The sequence below is a fragment of the Elephas maximus genome, chromosome 4 (assembly GCF_024166365.1).
Source record: "Elephas maximus indicus isolate mEleMax1 chromosome 4, mEleMax1 primary haplotype, whole genome shotgun sequence".
Taxonomy (NCBI): domain Eukaryota; kingdom Metazoa; phylum Chordata; class Mammalia; order Proboscidea; family Elephantidae; genus Elephas; species Elephas maximus.
The window spans coordinates 18,616,392-18,638,823 of NC_064822.1; the positions used below are offsets into that span (position 1 = coordinate 18,616,392).

Genomic DNA, 22,432 nt, shown 5'->3' on the forward strand with positions numbered 1-22,432 from the left:
TCACACAACATACAAACACTCAAAATACAACCTGCGTTATGCAGATGACATAACCCTGCTTGCTGAAAGTGAAGAGGACTTGAGGCACTTACTGATGAAGATCAAGGACCACAGCGTACAGTCTGGATTACACCTCAACATAAAGAAAACAAAATTCCTCACAACTCGACCAATAAACATCGTGGCAAAAGGAGAAAAGATTGAAGTTGTCAAGGACTTTATTTTACTTGAATCCACAATCCACACCCATGGAAAACACAGTGAAGAAATCAAAAGACGCATAGCATTGGGTAAATCTGCTGCAAAGGACCTCTTTAAAGTCTTGAAAAGCAGAGATGTCACCTTAAAGATTAAGGTGTGCCTGACCCAAGCCATGGTATTTTTAATCGCACCATATGAATTGAAAAGCTGGAGAAGGAATAAAGAAGACCGGAGAAGAACTGACGCCTTTGCATTGTGGTGTTTGTGAAGAATACCGAATACACCATGGACTGCCAAAAGAATGAACAAGTCTGTCTTGGAAGAAGTACAACCAGAATGCTCCTTAGAAGCAAGTACAGGGTCAGTGGAAAAAACGAAGACACTCAACAACATGGATTGCCACAGTGGCTGCAACAACTGGCTCCAGTATAACAAAAGCTGTGAGCATGGCGCAGGACTGGGCAGTGCTTTGTTCTGTGGTACACAGGGTAACTATGATTTGGAATTGATTTGACGGCATCTAAAAACAACAACAACAACTCAAAGTGGATCAGTGCCCTAAATATAAGAACTAAAATTATAGAACTCTCAGAAGAAAACCTTCAGGACCTTATTATTGACAATGGATTCTTAGATATGGTATTATTCTTAGAGATGATGTTAGATACTATTGACAATGTATTCTTAGTTATGATGCCAAAAGAACAACAAAAGAAAAAAATGAACTTCACCAAAATTAAAAACTTTTGTGCATGAAAGGACTTTAACAAGAAAGTGAAAAGGAGGAGGCAGGGCCAAGATGGCAGAGTAGTCAGACACTTCTGATGATCTGTCTTACAACAAAAGATGCCGGAGATGCCGGACCTGAATCACTGGGAACCCTCAGGTACCATAGCCTGGAGCAACCATGGTGGAGCTGGCTATGGCATTCTGGACAAAGTTTCCTCAGGGAGACACAGCCAGCTGCCACAGCCAACGCATACCTCTGGAACCAGAGAATAATGGCACTCTCAGAAAAATCTAAGTGCTTGTATATACTTTATCACATACCTAGCCCCCAAGCTGGCTTCAGTGGCTATAGATTTTCATGGGCCTGAGATAGGCTCTATTGAGCATCCCGAGACATTTTCCCAGCCTTGGAGAAGTAATAAATTCACAACTGGGGAAAAGATAATCTGCCAGCTCCACTCACCTGGGGAGTTTAGGACAGAGGTAGCTCCTGTCCATGTATAAATGGTCCGTGGATTTTGAGCACCTTTCCCCCCACATGGACCTGTGTGGGACTACTTTGGGAGAATAGGCCCTTGCTGGCAGACTGTAACTGTTTCAGCTGTGCAGTGGAGAGGTGGGTGTTTGATGTTTGACACCACTTTGCCTATAAAACAGGCTGCTCACCAACCCACATCAGGGGCCTAAGGGCTGGTGGCTCCACCCACATCACCAAGCCACCTGTGAAAGAGGTCTAAGGATATGTGGTACCTCCCAGTCCTTACAACTAAATGATTGGGTGCCCATGGTCCATCTGCAGAACCCACCCACTCGTGTGCCCTAGGGAACAGGGATGTGCTTTCCACACAGACACTTGGGGGACAGTTGTCAGCCCCCTGCTATGTTGACATCATGACTACTTGCTGCAACCAGATACCAGTACCTACACCAATCACCCCTTCCCTTCTAAGGCTATAGGACAAAGCCTGTACTGCACACTTGATAACCAACTACCTGGACACCTGAGCTGAATCCGTACAAGAAAAATGAATGAACTCCTAGGCTCATATACCTGCTAACAGCTCTAGCTGTCTGGTGACAAGACACTAGAGTTTCAAAGGAGAAAATAAGCTAACTCACTCAACCGCCTATTGAGGCGTATCAAAACAAAACAAAGCAAGAAGCTCTGATACAGCAGACAAACATAAAATAAACTAATACAATAAGTTATAGATGGCTCAGAGAAAACAGTCCATATCAAATCACATAAAGAAGCAGACCATGATCATTTCAACAACCTCTCAAAACAAAAAATCAAGGGATCTTCTGGATGAAGGTGCCTTCTTGGAATTACCAGATGCAGAATGAAAGAGATTAATACACAGAACTTTTTAAGACATCAGGAAGGAGGCAAAACACAGAAAAAGCCAAGGAACACACAGATAAAGCACTAGAAGAAATTAAAAAGGTTATTCAAGACCATAATGAAAAATTTAATAAGCTGCAAGAATACATAGAGTGACAGCAATCAAAAATTCAGAAGATTAACAATAAAATTACAGAATTAGACAATACAAAGTCACAGGAGCAGAATTGAGGAACTGGAAGGTAGAATTGGTGAGACTGAAGATAAAACACTGAGCACCAATATGTTTGAAGTACTATCAGATAAAAGGATTAAAAAAAAACAAAGACACCCTGAGAATCATGTCGGACTCTATCAAGAGAAAAAATCTATGAGTGATTGGAGTACCAGAACAAAGTGGGATAACAGAAAACACAGAGAGGATTGTTAAAGATTTGTTGGCAGAAAACTTCTCTGATACCGTGAAAGATGAGAAGACATCTATCCAAGGTGCTCATCAAACTCCCCATAAGGTAGGCCTCAAAAGAAAGTCACCAAGACATATTATAATCAAACTAGCCAAAACCAAAGATAAAGAGAGAATTTTAAGAGTGTTCAAATCCACCAGGCGCTCCTTGGAAACTCTATGGGGCAGTTCTACTCTGTACTATAGTGTCACTATGAGTCAGAATCAACTCAATGGCACCAGGTATCAGGGTGGGGATAAACAAAAAGTCACCTATGAAGGAGAGTCAATAAAAATAAGCTTGGACTACTCCGCAGAAACCATGCAGGCAAGAAGGCAATGGGATGACCTACATAAAGTACTAAAGGAAAAAAATTGTAATCCAAGAATCATACATCCAGCAAAACTGTCTCACAAATATGAAAGCAAAATTAGGACATTTCCAGATAAACACAAGTCTAGATAATTCGTAAAAACTAAACCAAAACTATAAGAAATACTAAAGCAAGTTCTCCAGTTAGAAAATCAATAATATCAGGTATCAACTCAAGACAAAAACACAAGACAGGGCAACCAGGTGTCAGCACAGATATGGAAATCACAAAAATAAATTAAGATTAAAAAAAGCTCAAAACAGAAAGAGTGATGTCATTAGGTAAAAGAAGACAACATTAAAACAATAAAGAGCAAATAGGAAATGTAGTCATAGATTTCTCATATGGAGAGGAAGATAAGGCGATATAAAGAAATAAAACTTAGGTTTAAAGTTATAAATATAAGGGTGAATATTAAGGTAACCACAAAGGACACTAACTATCCAACTTATCAAAATAAAATACAAGAAAAAAATAGAGACTCAGTAGAAACAAAATCAACAACAATGAATAAGAGGAAAAGACAATAGAAAAAGATAAACTCCTCAGCACAAAAAATTAAGTGGGAAAAAGAAAGTGTCAACAACACAAAAGACATGAAATGACAGCACTAAATTCATACCTCTCCATAATTACGCTGAATGTAAATGGACTAAATGCACCAATAGAGAGACAAAGAGTAGCAGAATGGATTAAAAAAAACGTGATCTGTCTATATGCTGCCTTAGACTTAGAGAAACAAACTAAAACGAAAAGGATGGAAAACAACAATCAAAAAGGAGCAGGAATGGCAATATGAATTTCTGACAAAATAGACTTTAAAGTTAAATCCACCACAAAGGATAAGGAGGGACACTATATAATCATTAAAGGGACAATATACCGGGAGGAAATAACTGTATTAAATATTTATGCACCAAATGACAGGGCTGCAAGATATATAAAACAAACTCTAACAGCATTGAAAAGTGAGATAGACAGCTCCAGAATTATAGTAGGAGATTTCAACACACCACTTTCGGTGAAGGACAGGACATCCAGAAAGCAGCTCAATAAAGGCAGGGAAGATCTAAATGCCACAATCAACCAACTGAACCTTATAGGCATACACAGAACACTCCACCCGACAGCAGCCAAGTATACTTTCTTTTCTAGTGCACATGGAACATTCTCTAGAATAGACTACATATTAGCTCATGAAGCAAGCCTTAGCAGAATCCAAAACATCGATATATCACAAAGCATCTTCTCTGATCCTAAGGCCATAAAAGAAGAAATCAATAACAGAAAAAGCAGGGAAAAGAAATCAAATACTTGGAAACTTAACGATACCCTACTCAAAAAAGACTGGGTTATAGAAGACATTAAGGATGGAATAAAGAAATTCAGAGACTCCAATGAGAATGAAAACTTCCTATCAGAACCTTTGGGACACAGTGAAAGCAGTGCTCAGAGGTCAATTTATATCAATAAATGTACACAAACAAAATGAAGAAAGGGCCAAAATCAAAGAATTATCCCTACAACTTGAACGACTAGAAAGAGAGCAACAAAAGAAACCCTAAGGCACCAGAAGAAAGCAAATAATAAAAGTTAGAGCAGAATTAAATGAAATAGAAAACAGGAAAACAACTGAAAGAGCTATCAAGACAAAAAGCAGGTTCTTTGACAAAATTAACAAAATGGATAAACCACTGGCCAAACTGACAAAAGAAAAACAGGAGAGGAAGCAAATAACCCAAATAAGAAATGAGATGGTTGACATTACAACAGACCCAACTGAAATTAAAGGAATCATATCAGATTACTATGAAAAACTGTATTCTAACAAATTTGAAAACCTAGAAAAAATGGATGCATTCCTAGAAACACACTACCTATCTAAACTAACACAAACAGAGGTAGAATAACTAAATAGGCCCATAACAAAAGAAGAGATTGAAAAGGTAAAAAAAAAAAAACAAAAAACTCCCAACAGAAAAAAAGCTCTGACCCGGATGGCTTCACTGCAGAGCTCAACAAAACTTTCAGAGAAGAATTAATACCACTACTACTAAAGGTATTTCAGAACACAGGAAAGGATGGAATACTCCCAAATTCATTCTATGAAGCCACCATATCCCTGATACCAAAACCAGGTAAAGACACCACAAAAAAAGAAAATTACAGACCTATGTCCCTCATGGACTTATATGCAAAAATCCTCAACAAAATTCTAGCCAATAGAATTCAACAACATATCAAAAAAATAATTCATGATGATCAAGTGGGATTCATACCAGTTATGCAGGCACGGTTCAACATTAGAAAAACAATTAATGTAATCCATCATATAAATAAAACAAAAGAGAAGAACCACATGATTTTATCAATCGATGTAGAAAAGGCATTTGACAAAGTTCAACACCCATTCATGATAAAAAAAATCTGAGCAAAATAGGGACAGAAGGAAAATTCCTCAACACAATAAAGGGCATTTGTACAAAGGCAACAGCAAAAATCATCCTAAATGGAGAGAGTCTGAAAGCATTTCCCTTGAGATTGGGAACCAGAAATGGATGCCCTTTATAACCATTCTTATTCAACATTGTGCTGGAGGGCCTAGCCAGAATGATTAGGCTAGATAAAGAAATAAAGGGCATTCAGACTGATAAGGAAGAAATAAAAGTATCTCTATTTGCAGATAACATGATCTTATACTCAGAAAACCCTAAGGAATCCTCCAGAAAACTACTGAAACTAATAGAAGAGTTCAGCAGAGCATCAGGATATAAGATAAACATACAAAAATCAGTTGGATTCCACTACACCGACAAAAAGAACATCAAAGAGGAAATCAGCAAATCAACACTATTTACCGTAGCCCCCAAGAAGATAAAATACTTAGGAATAAATCTTACCAGAGATGTAAAAGACGTATACATAGAACACTACAAGACACTACTGCAAGAAACCAAAAGAGACCTACATAAGTGGAAAAACATACCTTGCTCATGGACAGGAAAAGTTAACATTGTAAAAATGTCTACTCTACCAAAAGTGATGTATAGATACAATGCAATTCTGATCCAAATTCCAACAACATTTTTAATGAGATGGACAAACAAATCCCCAACTTCATATAGAAAGGAAAGAGGCACCGGATAAGTAAAGCACTGCTGAAAAAGAACAACAAAGTGTGAGACCTCACTCTCCCTGATTTTAGAACCTATTATACTGCCACAGTAATTAAAACGGCCTGGTACTGGTACAACAACAGATACACAGACCAATGGAACAGAATTGAGAATCCAGACATAAATCCATCCACATATGAGCAGCTGATATTTGACAAAGGCCCAAAGTCAGTTAAATGGGGAAAAGACAGGCTATTTAACAAATAGTGCTGGCACAACTATATCCATCTGCAAAAAAATGAAACAAGACCCATAACCCACACCATGCACAAAAACTAACTCAAAATGGATCAAAGGCCTAAACATAAAATCTAAAATGATAAAGAATGCAGAAGAAAAAATAGGAAAAACGCTAGGAGCCTTAATACATGGCATAAACAGTATACAAATCATTACTAACCATGCAGAAGAGGAACCAGATAACTCGGAGCTCCTAAAAATCAAACACCTATGCTCATCCAAAGACTTCACCAAAAGAGTGAAAAGATTACCTACGGACTGGGAAAAAGTTTCTAGCTATGACATTTCTGATCAGTGTTTGATCTCTAAAATCTACATGATAATGCAAAAACTCATCCACAAAAAGACAAATAACCCAATTAAAAAATGGGCAAAAGATATGAACAGGCACTTCACTAAAAAGGACATTCAGGCGGTGAACAGATACATGAGGAAATGCTCACGATCATTAGCCGTTAGAGAAATGTAAATCAAAACTACAATGAGATTCCATCTCCAACAAGGCTGGCATTAATCCAAAAAACACAAAATAATAAATGTTGGAGAGGTTGTAGAAAGACTAGAACACTTATATACTGCTGGTGGGAATGTAAAAATGTACAACTGTTTTGGAAATCGATTTGGCGCTTCCTTAAAAAACTAGAAATAGAACTACCATACGATCCAGCAATCCCACTGCTTGGAATATATCCTAGAGAAATAAGAGCCTTTACACAAACAGATATATGCACACCCATAGTCATTGCAGCACTGTTTACAATAGCAAAAAGATGGAAGCAACCAAGGTGTCCATCAACAGATGAATGGGTAAATAAATTATGGTATATTCACAGAATGGAGTATTATGCATCGATAAAGAATAGCGATGAATCCTTGAAACATTTCATTACACGGAGGTATCTGGAATGCATTATGCTGAGTGAAATTAGTCAGTTCCAAAAGGACAAATATTGTATGAGACTGCTATGAGAATATCTCGAGAAATAGTTTAAACATCGAAGAGAATATTCTTTGATGGTTTCGAGAGGGGGGAGGGAGAGAGGGAGGGAGGGACAGGGTCTTCACTAATTAGATAGTAGATAAGAACTATTTTAGGTGAAGTGAAAGACAACACACAATATGGGAGAGGTCAGCGCAATTGGACTAAACCAAAAGCAAAGAAGTTTCCTGAATAAACCGAACACTTCAAAGGCCAGCGTAGCAGGGGCAGTCGTTTGGGGACCATGGTTTCAGGGGACATCTAAGTCAATTCAAATAATAAAATCTATTAAGAAAACATTCTGCAACCCACTTTGAAGAGTGACATATGGTGTCTTAAACTCTAGCATGCAGCCATCTAAGATGCATCAAATCGTCTCAATGCACCTGGACCAAAGGAGAATGAAGAACACCAAAGACACAAGGTAATTATGAGCCCAAGAGGCAGAAAGGGCCACATAAAACAGAAACTACATTAGCCTGAGGCCAGAACAAGTAGATGGTGCAGGGCTACAACTGATGACTGCCCTGACAGGGAACACAACAGAGAGCCCCTGAGGGAGCAGGAGAGCCCCCAAATTCTCATAAAAAGACCAGACTTAATGGTCTGACTGAGACTAGAAGGACCGTGGAGGTCACGGTCCCCAGACCTTCTGTTAGCCCAAGACAGGATCCATTCTCAAAGCCAACTCTTCAGACAGGGATCAGACTTAAGTATGGGATAGAAAATGATACTGGGGCAGAACAAGCTTCTTGGATCAAGTAGACACATGAGACTATGTTGGCATCTCCTCTCTGAAGGGGAGATGAGAGGATAGAGGGGGTCAGAAGCTGGCTGAATGGACACGAAAGAGAGTGGAGGGAAAGAGTGTGCTGTCTCAGGGGGAGAGCAATTAGGAGTATATATAAATTTTGTATGAGAGTCCGACTGATTTGTAAACTTTCACTTAAAGCACAACAAAAATTGAAAAAAAAAGAGATCTGCAGAAATTCTTTAAAAAGACACTGTTCTAATTTTGTTTTGGGAAAAATTTTTTCGTAACATGTTAATATGTAAGTTTATTGTCATTTTTAGATGAATATGTTTAAATGTGTCAGTTTTAATTTATAAATTTTTGTAGGGATAGATAAAAGCAATAGGCAAAAGCTCATTGGGGTCCTAAATAAATTTTAAGTGTAAAGTGTCCTGAGGCCAAAAGGTTTTGAGAAGTGCTGCACTATACCATGCTAACAAATTCAGTAGTTTAGCTTTCACACACAGAATTGGAGGAAAGAGGTGAACTTTTATTTTAAGTGCACACACATTTTGTAGTTATTTAAAAAGTGGAAAACGATTTTACATGTAACCTTAAGTAAAAACTTTCCTAATTTTTTCCGTTTAAATTATTTGAATAAATAAATGTCTGCCACCAGACGGCTTCTTTAATAGTATTGTTGTTAGTTGCCATGGAATGGATTCTGACTCATGAGGACCCCATATGCGCCCAGTACAGCTGCTCCATAGGGTTTTCAATGCTGTGACCCTTCTGAAGTAAATCCCCAGGCCTTTCTTCCAAAGCCAACATAAACCTATCAAGGTGCAGAAGCCTGCCTCTACCTCAATCAGCTTTGCTAAACAACTAACTGTTGCCAACTTTCCAAGCACCTTGGAAAAGTCACTGCTTTAGAGTCTATAGAGACAGATTCTCTAGATGCCAAATAAAGTAGTTCCCATAGGAAAAAACAGTCCTCCTAATACATAAGTGATTCTTGCTTTTTTAAGATTTCTATTAAAACCATTAAATTCACCCCAGTCAGAAGTCCTCTTCTTTCGGCTTTACCGCATACCATGTATAAACCGTTCTGCCTTCTATAACTTTATTTTATGACCAGAACGACCTATTTTCAGTAAGTCAGCCTCCCGTGTTGCGCTGGGATTCTGTTTATAACCCACAGCTCATCCCCTGAAGCTGGGGTTTCCGGCGTCAGCACGTAACCTCTGCAGAGTCTCGGGCACGCCCTGAACCCTTGCCTCTATCGGATTGGCTAAGCCCGACCAGGCCAGAGAGGACGATTGGCTGGAGGTCCTGGGCCGCTGGCACCCACCAATCCAGTCTTTTTCCTGTTGCCTCCTGCAGTCCTCCCCAGTCAAGGAACCTCAGCCTAGCAGGGTGGGGGCGGGGCATGTCGTCCACTTAATTCTCCCTCCTTGGGTAAAGGCGTTGGATTCGCTGTGCAGGGGTGTGTGGAGCGCATTTCTACACCCTACCGTTTCCCTCGACTCGGCTGGTCGGCTGAGGCAGCCGCGAGTCGCGGATTTGGGGCAAGAGTAGTGCCGTAAGGAGGTGGCCCGCCCTCGCCAGCTGTAGCACCATCGGGCGATCTGAGGACGTAAGGCACGGGCCGGCGCGCGATTGGCCGCCGCGAGGATGTGGCGCGGCTGGCTCCTTGTGGCGGTGTCTCGGGAGCTTGGGCGTGTGGCCGGTGGCTCCGCCTTGGGGCGGGGCCCACGCGCAGCTGCCGGCGGCCGAAGGAGGCGCACCGCGCCGCACCACTTGGCTGGATTTTTAGTCGCCGGGCTCAGTGACGGGCTGGTCAGCTGCGGCCGGAGCTCGGGGTAAGGAAGGCAGGGGGCCGTGGGGGTCCGAGTGCCCGGCTCTGGTCCCCTGGGAGAAGTGGCGCGGCGGGGGCGGGGGGGGGTGCGGCCGGGGCCCTTCGGGGCGGGACTCGAATCGCGCCCTGGACGGTGGGGGCTCCGCGGGGTCGCTTCCCGGGGCTGCGGCCTCGCGTTGTTTGGGAAGCGGTGTCGGTTCTCGGAGCACTGGAGGTTGGAGCGTGGTGGGCACTGCCGCTGCCCCGGGCTGAGCACGGTGCAGCAGAGGGCGAAATGTCGGAGTTGCTGCATTTCTGCCGCTTAGCTGGTTGATGGGGTGATCCCCATGGCCCTATCCCCCCAGTAGTACGTGATGCTTAGTGAAAAGGCATGCCTTTTTAAAAAAATGCATCAGAACCTTGTGCACAGAATCACCAGTATTTAAATCCAGCCTACTTTTTTTTGAAGAATCCTGGAACTCTCGTTATGTTTCAGGAAATCTAAAATTGTTGCGTATGTAGTAAATGCTTCTACCTCCATTCTGCATTTATTTTAAACACTAAAAAAAAAAAAAACACTAGTTGTATACAATTAATAATATATACAAGTCCCAAGAGGAAGTTAGGGGCGTTAGAACCAAGGAGCGGTAAGCTAGGTACTAATTTGGAAACCAAGTTTTGCAGTGACAGGGGCGTTCCCAGATGTGGAGTGGTGTGTGCTTTTGGTTGTGAATGTTGACGCTGGAAAGCGGGGTGTATGGCTGAATTGGAGCCAGTAAGCTAGGAACAGTCGGGTAAGGAAAGTGAACGGTTGGTAGCACTTGAAATACATGATTAGATAATATTATTTCATTTGGTTCTTAGAGTTCGCTGAGGTTTTCTGGTCAGAAAAATGTTTGGTAATTGATAATATTCGGGGAGTTTGACTTTAGGAAGGGAAAAACCAAAAGACCCATTGCCATCGAGTCAATTCCTACTCATAGTGACCGTATAGGACAGGGTAGAACTGCCTCATAGGGTTTCCAAGGAGCAGCTGGGGGATTCCAACTGCTAACCTTTTAGTTAGCGGCCGAGCTTTTAATCACGACTCCACGTGGAAGGCAATACACTTGCCCCCTCTGATTAAATAGTTAGGTCAGCTTCCCAACTTTGCTTTCTGCTAGTTTGAGATGGCTTGCAGATTTTGTGGCTTGTGTATGGTTCATATGCCTTTTAAAAAGGGTTTTTTGTTTTTTCATGTGTGACTCTGCAGATGCATTATTAAACCAGTCCTTTTTTGCATATGGCATTTTCAATCTTATTCTTCATTATTAAGCAGTGAAAAAGGTCCATCTACTGTAAAAATATGGCTGAACTTTAATAAAATGCTGAATATAAAGGCAAACCCCAGAAGACTCCATAGAGTATGATTCCATTTTAAGAAGTACCAAAAACAAGCTACAACAGTAGATTGTTTAGGCATACTTGTGTATGTGGTAGAACCTATTTCTTTTCAACTCTTTATATACACACACGTATATGCATGATAACAAATTTCAGGAGACTTATTTCTAGTAGTGAAGCGGGAGAAGAGATGAAGAGCATCACGTAAATAGATATAACATGATCTGTTTTTTGGTTTTGGTAATGTGTTCTTAGATCTACATATCACTATCTTTAAGTGAATAAATATTTATGATTTTACATGAAGATCCGTCTTAAGGTCTAAGTTCCGAAAATCTTGAAAGAGTAGTGTGACTTAAAACATTGTCATTTCGAAAAGTCTCACTATTCTGTAGTTATGAAAGCTACCTTAGTAATGATTTTAACGTGTATTAAACTTGCCTGTGGAAGTTGTAAATCATCTTTTTAAAAATGTGGCTAATTTAAAATTTCCTTTCCACAGTATTTTTCCTCTTCGTCTCTGGTTTTAATCACTAAGCATATTTTCAGTTTTTTTTTGTATTATATATTTTCATTTTGACTCTCACATCATCAGCACCCCTTAACAATCTTTAGGGTGAGAATTTTTTCTCAAGTAGCCATTTTTGTATGTAACATTTTGTATACATTCTGTAGTGTGCTTGAACTCTGTTGAAAGTATGTCAGAAATCAAACTATTTGAAAGAAAATCACATACAAAGCAGAGGGCATAGCATTTAAAATATATAATGCAGAAAAGACTCAGGGAACACTTACCGAGGACCTACTATGTTTAAGGTGCTCTGAAGGATACAAAGGTCAGACATCTTAGGAATTACTGCATGTGCAAAAATACAAGGAAGGATATAGAAAGTGTTTTAGTAGTAGTTTAAACTTAAATCAATATGGGGGGATTAATCAGGGGTCAGAGAGAGAATAAGCTTTAATATGCTAAGGTAGGGATGGGCAAACTGCGAAATTCAAATTTCAGTGTCCAAAATAAAAGTTTTATTGGAACACAGCTAGGCTCAGTTTACATATTGTCTACTTCAGACATTGTCTATGGCTACTTTTATAGCACAAAGGCAGAGTTGATACTGACTGGCTCTTTTTAGAAAAAGTTGGGGGAGGACTGCCCTAATGCATTCATTGAGTGTAATTAAGATTTCTCCTGTGTGTCTAGAATGGTATGTGCCTTTGAAAAAATTGAAAAAAACGGTCCCTCAAATTATTTTTTTTCTGATTAGGAACCAGATTGAGAAAGCCTGAGTTAAATTTTATTAGGGTATTCAATGTTTGGCACGTGAATTAGACCTTGAGAAAAGAATTTCAACAGATGGGCATTGTTGAGCAACTATACAGACGCAAGGAATGGCAAAGAATGTTTGGGACAAGTATAGGAATACATACTAGATAGTATAGAAGCCTCTGTGGAAAAAAAGGATGAAAAGTTAGATGGCTTGCAGCTAGCTCATAGATGGGCAGCCTCCTAAGTGAGGGAGAAAAATGGACACGGGGAGATATTGACTCTGTCAAGTGCTGCAGAGGATCCTGTAGGGCAAAAATTGAGAGGAGAATATTGACTGTGATAATTAAGAAAGCAACTAAGGTGAAAGGCCCTCTGTGATTGAATTTAGGAGACATGATGGCCAGGCTGGGGCTGAATGGTGGGCCAGCGGTATTACTGGGGGACCCTGATGGGAGCAGAGAACAGTGGTACTGCAGATAGGTGCAGCAGATGTAGTTCATATCCCGTTTTGAAATGGCTGAATTGCTGACTGGGTTCAGAGATCTGTATTTGCTTCCCCCACTAAGATCATGGAGTCTGGGTGGTGCAGACAGTTAACTCACATGGCTGCTAAGTGAAAGGTTGGCAGTTCAAGGCCACCCAGAGGTGCCTTAGAGGAAAGGCTTGGTCATCTTCTTCTGAAAAATCACCCACTGAAAACCCTCTGGAGCATAGTTCTACTCTGACACACATGGAGTCGCCATGAGTTGGGGTCAACTCGACAGCAACTGGTTAACTTGTGTGCTTATAAGACCTTCAAAGAAATATAATACATGGTAACGGCCTTTCTTTCTCTTTCCACTTATCAATAATAGTATTTTAGGACAGATCAGACATACTGTAACGATGCCTGAAATAAATACTGACCGTCTTGATGAGAAGCAGGTTCAACTTCTGGCAGAGATGTGCATTCTTATTGATGAAAATGACAACAGAATTGGGGCTGAGACGAAAAAAAATTGTCACCTGAATGAAAACATAGAGAAAGGTACTGTTTTAAAATATTCTACCTTGTAAAGTGATTTTCCTAGGAATTTCAGGTTAGCTGAGAAAAGTACTCTGGTAAAGAGGATGTGGTTCTTAACCATTTCATATTTTACCTTTGCCTCCAGTTAGTTAAAGAGGTGTATTAGTAAAATCTGCCTTGCTACCCGCCCTGTTTAACAGATATGTCTCTCCATGTCATCTTTTACTCACTTTTTTCAGGGTTATTTTGTAAAAGGAGGAATAGACTGATCCTAAAATAATAGCAGTTGTCAAGCCTTTTAATGAATGGAGCGAGGCAGGTGTTGTAAAGGAAAGAATGTGCCTTCGCAGGAGTAGAAGACCGACTGGGCCTGAGATAGATATCCCTGGAAGGAAATATGGCCAGTAGTGGAGCTGGCTGGCAGATTCCCATTTCTTTTCCTTGAAGTCTGATATCCTTGCTTAGTGTGCCAGAGCTCTTCACCATTGCAGCCATACAGAGGCTTGCCTAAGCTGAGGACTCTGGGAAAAAGGCAAAAATGACAGCAACTTAACCAGTATTATTCTGAACTCCAAGTGGAAAATCAGGCAAATAACTGCTATTTTAAAAACTAAAATCATGGTATTTATTTTCCTTTCAGGATTATTGCATCGAGCTTTTAGTGTCTTCTTATTCAACACAGAAAATAAGCTCCTACTACAGCAGAGATCAGATGCTAAAATTACCTTTCCAGGTTAGTATACTTAACATGCAGTATGTTGGTGGGAACTATATTTAAAATGACTTCTTAATGTTGTTTGTAGGGGAGATGACATTGGGAATTAATCATGGGGAATGGGGAAAAGGCTCTTAAGAGTGATACTAGAGGTAAACTTTCTTAATCGTCTAAGAATCTGTTACTTGATATTTCCTATAAACTAGTTTTCCATGGCTAACATGAACTATATTTTAGATGCCTAGGCAGAATACATAAATAGTTAAAACTGTTAAACCTTGAAAACTAATAAAATAAAGCTTGATAAGTAAGTTAGAAAACATTTAAAGGAAAAGGAGATAAAAGTGTACTGGTAACCTGCTAGGTAATGGTGTTGAACACAGAATGACTCTAAACTTCCGTGTAGCAGACATCAAAAGGAAAAGCCTGTGCATGACATAATTTCGTATTCTACGTAAAAGAGGCTTATACAATGACTGTAACTTAATAAGACAACGGGAAAGAATAAGAACTGCTAAGGGATAGGGGTGTGTGTATGTGTATGTATACATTTGCATGTATATTTTTTGTTTCTACACATCTGGATTATCTTTGGTTAATCAGGCATTAATAAAGAATTTACCTACAGATGTCTGTTTTACAAAAGGATTAGTGGTATTCTGTTATAACTGATTTTAAAATCGTAAAGAATCATTTTTTTTTTGTTATTTTTAAAACCATTTGTTTCTTGATCTTTCAGACCTCCTTTGAAGAAAAGTTAACCTACACCTGTGTTAACATTTTTCAGGTTGTTTTACCAATACTTGTTGTAGTCATCCATTAAGTAATCCAGGAGAACTTGACGAAAATGATGCAATTGGAGTAAGACGTGCAGCACAGAGGCGTTTAAAAGCTGAGCTAGGAATTCCTATGGAACAGGTAACCAGTTTTTCTGTACAGAAGAAGCATGCAAGTTGAAAGCTAAACATACATCTACAAAATGTTTTATATAATTTTCAAATTCAAATGTAGAGATCTACTTTTTAGCCTTTTGAGTTATGAGTTAGCTGCAGAAAGCACCTTGAATAAAGAAGAAGATTTAAATTTGATTTAGCATTACTTAGCAGAATTTAGCTCAAAACTAAGTTGGATTTATCTGTAAACTAGTATTTATAATTGATAAGATCAAAGATAAATATTTTCTTGTGGAAATCCTTAGGAATATGGACTATACACCTAATTGGGTGAATTATAATGACCCCCCCCCCCACAATGTTCCCTTTAAATAAAATCTCTGGATAAATAATTTGTTTCACTTGGTTAAAATGATAAGTTACTTTCCAAGAAAAAGTGATCTTAAAATGTAAAGGAAAACGTTACAGGTCAGTAGTCTATGAGCGACTGCTTTTTTTTTCTCTTTTAATCATTGTTGCTTAAAAAATCAACATGTGTTTGGTCCTATGGGAAAAGCAATTAAACTTTTGAAGCTCACAGTGTAGTAATATTTTCATGTATCATCAACAAGAGATTAATATTTTAAAAATTTTAATTCTGAAACTCATCTCTCAGTTGTCATGCTGTGGTGGCCTGTGTGTTGCGTGATGCTGGAGACGAGACCACCGGTATTTGAAATATTAGCAGGGTCACCCATGGTGGACAGGTTTCAGGAAAGCTTCCAGACTAAGACAGACTAGGAAGAAGGACCTGGCAGTCAACTTCTGAAAAAACTGGCCAGTGAAAATCTTATGAATAGCAGCAGAACATTGTCTGATACAATGCTGAAAGATGAGCCCCTAAGGTTTGGAAGGTGCTCAGCCTGCCTCCTCAAAGTGGAGGCCACTTAATGACATGGATGGAGTAAAGCTTTTGCATCCTTCATTTGCTTATCTGGCACAATTGAAAATAAGAAACAACTGAAAACATCCATTAATAATCAGAACATGAAATGTATGAAGTATTAATCTAGGAAAATTTGGAAGTCATCGAAAATGAAATGGAACCCATAAAGATGGATATCCTCAGCAATAGTGAGCTGAAATGGACTGGTGTTGGCCATTTCGAATCGGACAGTCATGTGGTCTACTACGCCAGGAATGACAGATTGAAGAGGAATGGCGTAGCATTCATCATCAAATAGAATTTTCAAGGTCTTTCCTGAAGTACAGCACTGTCAGAGATAGGAACATATTCATACGCCTACAAGGAAGACCAGTTAATACAACTGTTATTCAAATTGATGCACCAGCCACTAATGCAAAGATGAAGAAGTTGAGTATTTTTATCAACTTTTGCAGTCTGAAATTGATCATACATGCAATCAAGATGCATTGATAATTACCGGTGATTGGAAGGCAAAAGTTGGAAACAAAGATCTAGTAAGTGGATAATACGGCCTTGGTGATGGAAACGATGCTGGAGATTGAAGGATAGAATTTTGCAAGATCAATGGCCTATTCATTACAAGTATCTTTTTCAACAACTTAAACGGCATTATACATGTGGACCTCACAAGATAAAATACACAGGAATCAAATCACCTACGTGTATGGAAAGAGACAATGGAGAAGCTCAATATTATCAGTCACCACAAGGCCAGGGGCCGACTGTGAAACAGACTGAGAAACAGACCACATGCAAGTTCAAGTTGAAGCTGAGAAAAATTAGAGCAAGTCCCCTTGAGCCAAAATACAATCTAAAGTATTAAAAAAAAAAAAAAAAACCATTGCCATCGAGTCGATTCCGACTCATAGCGACCCTATTGGACAGGGTTTCCAAGTATATCCCACCTAAATTTAGACACCATCTCAAGAACAGATTTGATGCATTGAACACTAATCACTGAAGACTAGGTAAGTTGTGGAATGACATCAAGGACATCATACATGAAGAAAGCAAAAGGTCATTAAAAAGACAGGAAAGAAAGAAAAGACCAAAATGGATGTGAGAAGAGAATCTGAAACTTGCTCTTGAATGTAGAATAGCTAAAGCGAACAGAAGAAATGATGGTGTAAAAGAGCTGAACGAAAAATGGTGGCTGGAGAAAATGAAGTAAAGTATTATAATAAAATGTGCAAAAACCTGGAGTTAGAAAACCAGAAGGGAAGAACATGTCCAGCGTTTCTCAAGCTGAAAGAATTAAAGAAAAGTTCAAGCCTCAAGTTACAGTGTTGAAGGATTCTGTGGGAAAAATATTGAGTGACACAGAAAACATCCAGAGAAGATGGGAGGCATACACAGAGTCACAATACCAACAAGAACTGGTAGCTGTGCAACCATTTCAGGAGGTAGTGTATGATCAAGAACTGATGGTATTGAAGGAAGAAGTCCAAGCTGCACTGAAGGCATTTGTGAAAAACAAGGCTCCAAGAATTGATGAATACCAATTGAAATGTTCCAACAAATAGATGCAGTGCTAGAGGTGCTCATTCATCTATGCCAAGAAATTTGGAAGACAGCTACCTGGCCAACCAACCGGGAGAGGTCCATATTTGTACCAATTCCAAAGAAAGGTGATCCAACAGAATGCAGAAGTTATCGAACAATATCATTAATACCACACGCAAGTGAAATTTTGCTGATCATTCAGAAGCAGCTGCAGCATACATCGACAGGGAACTGCCAGAAATTCAAGCCAGGCTCCGAAGAGGACGTGGGATGAGGAATATCAGTGCTGATGTCATATGGATTTTGGCTGAAAGCAGAGAATACCAGAAAGATGTTTGTCTGTGTTCTATTGACTATGCAGAGGCATTCGACTAAGTGGATCATAACAAATCATGGATAACATTGCAAAAAATGGGAATTCCGGAACACATTTAATTATGCTCATGAGAAACCTATACATAGACCAAGAGGCAGTCGTCTGAACAGAAAAAAGGGATACTGTGCAGTTTAAAGTCTGGAAAAGTGTGTGTCACTTGTAATCTTTCACCATACTTACTCAATCTGTATGCTGAGCAGATAATCTGAGAAGCTGGACTGTGTGAAGAAGTACTTGGCATGAAGATTGGAGGAAGACTCAGTAACAACCTGCAGTATGCAGATAACACACCCTTGCGTGGTGAAAGTGAAGAGGACCTGAAGCACTTGGTGATAAAGATCAAAGACTACACTCTTCGGTATGGATTGCACCTCAGCATAAAGAAAACAGTAATCCTCACAACTGGACCAATAAGCAAAACCTTTACCATTGAGTTGATTCCAATTCGTAGCAACCTTATAAGACAGAGCAGAACTACCCTGTAGGCTTCCAAGGAGTGGTGGTGGATTCAAACTAGAGATTTAGATTAGAAGCCATAGCCCTTAACCACTGCACCACCAGGGCTCCGGACCAGTACGCAACATCATGATAAATGGAGAAAAGATTGAAATTGTCAAGGATTTCACTTTACTTGGATCCACGCAATCAACACCCATAGAAGCAGCAGTCAGGAAATCAGACGATGAATTGGATTTGGCATAACTGCTGCAGAAGACCTCTTTAAAGTGTTGAAAGTAAAGACATCACTTTGAGGGCTAAGGTTTGCCTGACCCAAGCCGTGGTATTTTCAGTCACTCATAGGCATGCAAAATCTGGTTAGTGAATAAGGAGGACTGAAGAAAAATGAACACTTTTGAATTGTGGTATTTGTGAAGAATGTTGAATATACCATGGACTTCCCGAAGAAAAAACAAATCTGTCTTGGAAGGAGTACGGCCAGAATGCTCCTTAGAAGTAAGAATGGCAAGACTTTGTTTTATGTAATTTGGACATGTTAGCAGGAGGGCCCTGGAGAAGGACATCATGTTTGGTAAAGAGTCAGCAAAAAAGAGGAAGACCCTCAACGAGATGAATTGACACTGCCTGCATCACTGGGCTCAGGCGTAACAGTGATTGTGAGCATGGTGAAGGACACGGCGGTATTTTGTTCTGTCGTACATAGGATTGCTATCAGTTGGTACCGCATCGACGACACCTACTCATACTCATTGCTGTCAAGTCAATTCCGATTCATAGCGATGCTATAGGACAGAGTAGAACTGGCCCCAGAGGGCTTCCAAGAAGTGGCTGGTGGATTCAAACTGTTGACCTTTTGGTTAGCAGCAGTAAATCGTAACCACTGTGCCACCAGGGCTCCAAATCCACACCTAACGTTAACTCTGAAGCTGTACTGCTGTACAGGGTATGCTGAATTGTGGTCAGTTACTTTTAGATTACTTTTTTGTTTTTAAATTACTGATATTTTTGTTATTGTGTTCTATTTTTTCATAGGTTCCACCAGAAGAAATTAATTATCTAACACGAATTCACTACAAGGCTCAGTCTGATGGCGTTTGGGGTGAACATGAAATTGATTATATTTTGTTGGTGAAGAAGAATGTAACTTTGAATCCAGACCCTAATGAGATTAAAAGCTATTGTTATGTGTCAAAGGAAGAACTAGAAGAACTTCTGAAAAAAGCAGCCCGTGGTGAAATTAAGATAACTCCATGGTTTAAAATTATTACAGAGGCTTTTCTTTTTAAATGGTGGGACAACTTAAATCATTTGAATCAGTTTATTGAACATAAGAAAATATATAGAATGTGAAAGGGGAGATGATTGATTAGTAAAGGCCTGAAGAATTTCTAGGTAGTGAACTCAGAATAATGGTGTGTGTTTTATTTTTAAGTTTGGTTCTTTATTAGGAGAACTCACATTTGATACATTGATGGTTTTAACAACTAAAAGATCTGTGGAAAGGACATAATTTTTTTTTATCATATACCCGTACATATGCATTGCTGTTTGTAGAAGAAGACATGAAAGATTATTGTTTAAAAAAAAAAAAAGAGAGCAAATAAAACTCCATTTAACCTGTCCAAAAGCATGTCCATGACATATTTGAATAAGCAAAGGTCTTCATTTTTTATATTGTGATAAACATTTTTGGAATATTTGTAGAGCACTTTGCTGTTTGCCAGACACTTTATATAACACTGAATTCTTGTTGTGGTCCAGAAAAATGTGCAAAGTATTTGCTTAACTACTTCAAAACAGTCCTAATTAACTTTCAGCATTAACAGATGAAACTAGTAAAGCAGGTTAAAGGGAAATTACATGTTATATACTTTAATTTCTATCATTCTAAGTTGATTTTGTGGTTTAATCATTCTGAAATTATCGTTTTGATATTTAAAGGCAACCATTGCTTTTGGTCGTATGCAGGAGTGGATACTGACTAGGTAAAATCTTTTAAGTAAACCAAAACAAAAAACCATTGTTGTCAAGTCGATTCCGACTCATAGCAACTCTACAGGACAGAGTAGAACATCCGCCTATGGTTCCCAAAGCTGTAATCTTTGTTGAGGCACGCTGGCACATCTTTCTGCAGTGGAGCAGTTCGTGGATTTGAACCACCGACCTTTCAGTTAGCAGACAAATGCTTAACCACTGCACCACCAGACTTTTATTAAATAGTCTTTGCTAGTGAGCAAAGTACGTGTTTTCAGAATCACAGCTGAGAGAGGCTCTTCTTAAAGTGGTAACTGGGTCCTACTCTGCAACAGGGGAAACCCTGGTGGCGTAGTGGTTAAGTGCTACGGCTGCTAACCAAAAAGTCGGCAGTTTGAATCTGCCAGCCGCTCCTTGGAAACCATGGGGCAGTTCTGCTCTGTCCTATAGGGTTGCTATGAGTCAGACTCGACGGCAACTCAGCGGCAGTGGGTTTGGTTCTGCAACAGAGTTTCTTAATGTTGAGGCTATTTACATTTGAGGCCAGGTCATTCTTTGTTTTGGAGCCCATCCCATGCACTGTAGGATGTTTAGTAGCACCCTTGAGCTGTACCCACTAGATGTCAGTATCACCCCTCCCATTTGTGACAACCAAAAGTGACGCCAGACATTGCCAAATATCCCCAGGGGTGGAGGAGAGGCAAGGTCGGACAAAGTCAGGCCATATTTTAAGTGGGGGAATAACAGAAAAGGCTAATGTTCATGTTAAATAGATTCAAGTTATGGAATAGATATGTATTAATATTTAAAGTTGTATCTTACGTAGTTTTTTAAACTGTTGCCATAAATTTCTTAGATTTGAAATCTTAAGACATCTTTATTACCCTTGAATGCTGTGCAATAATAAATAATGAAGAAAAAAATTTCTTACAAAATAAAACAATTTATAAATTTAGTATAAAAAATCACTTCTTATTAATCCTGAGCAGGTAACTTATAATTTTAGGCAAGACTATTTTATGTAGCAAATACTTTTTTTATTGAAAAGTAAAAATAAAATGTGGCACATTTTTATGCTGTTGCCTAGATTGTTAAATTTTTAATAGAATAATAGACTAATCTTCCTGTAATAGCTTAAACAAGATAAATGCCAGGTAGCTTCAAATGAATTTAAAATATTATTTCTACTTCTTTGGTTTCATTTTCTAGGAAGTTTGAGGCTAAAAGCCACACATAATTAGTTGCTCAATAGCCACATGTGGCTGGCCAGTGTCAGCTGTGTTAGAGCGTGGATCCTTAGACAGTTACCTGGTACTTTGTAAGTGTTCCGCAAATGTTACATATTACCATTGTTAATACTACTAAAATGCTACTAAAAACATGAAAGTATGAGTGTTTTTTGACCTGATAAGCTCCTTGATCTTTTTTTAAAGATTAAGATCTCTTTCCTGGTATACAACTACCTTTGATTCCAAAAGTAAAAACAGATGTGTTGGTGTGTGGATTTTCATTTTAAAGCTAATTGAGACATTAAAAGTTTTTTTCTTAAACTGTTTAAAATTAGTAGTCTCCAATATGTAACTGTTTAATTCTGAGTAAAGCCACTGCCAACTACTTAATGGACCAGGTACAAAAAACAGAGGTGGCCTATAAAATTATTTATTCTTTCCCCATACCTGTATCATCCAGGAAACAAGAACACAAAAGAAGATAATGTGATGAGGAGGGCAAATTATTTTCTTCTTTCTTGGCCCCAGTGAGGGGAACAGGCACAGGTAATATGACAAGTTCAGGCAGCTCTCCAAAGCTCACAGGGACATTATCAGGCAA

The 22,432-nt window shown here is 39.2% G+C and overlaps 1 protein-coding gene across 1 annotated transcript; it reads left to right on the forward strand.

The window, feature by feature from the left end:
• The first annotated feature begins 9,598 nt into the window (after positions 1–9,598).
• Positions 9,599–22,125, forward strand: IDI1 (isopentenyl-diphosphate delta isomerase 1). Its single transcript, XM_049881661.1, has 5 exons — positions 9,599–10,084; positions 13,564–13,736; positions 14,356–14,448; positions 15,218–15,348; positions 19,661–22,125. The coding sequence occupies exons 1-5, from the start codon at positions 9,897–9,899 to the stop codon at positions 19,976–19,978; spliced, it is 903 nt and encodes a 300-aa protein (XP_049737618.1). The 5' UTR covers positions 9,599–9,896; the 3' UTR covers positions 19,979–22,125.
• The last annotated feature ends 307 nt before the right edge of the window (positions 22,126–22,432 follow it).

What these genes read in the sequence shown, in the direction of transcription:
- IDI1 (XM_049881661.1), top strand. Translation starts at nt 9,897, where the DNA reads ATGTGGCGCGGCTGGCTCCTTGTGGCGGTGTCTCGGGAGCTTGGGCGT. An exon ending in GAATGAAAACATAGAGAAAG is followed by an intron (nt 13,737 to 14,355) that starts GTACTGTTTTAA and finishes TTTTCCTTTCAG; the next exon opens with GATTATTGCATCGAGCTTTT. An exon ending in TAGGAATTCCTATGGAACAG is followed by an intron (nt 15,349 to 19,660) that starts GTAACCAGTTTT and finishes ATTTTTTCATAG; the next exon opens with GTTCCACCAGAAGAAATTAA.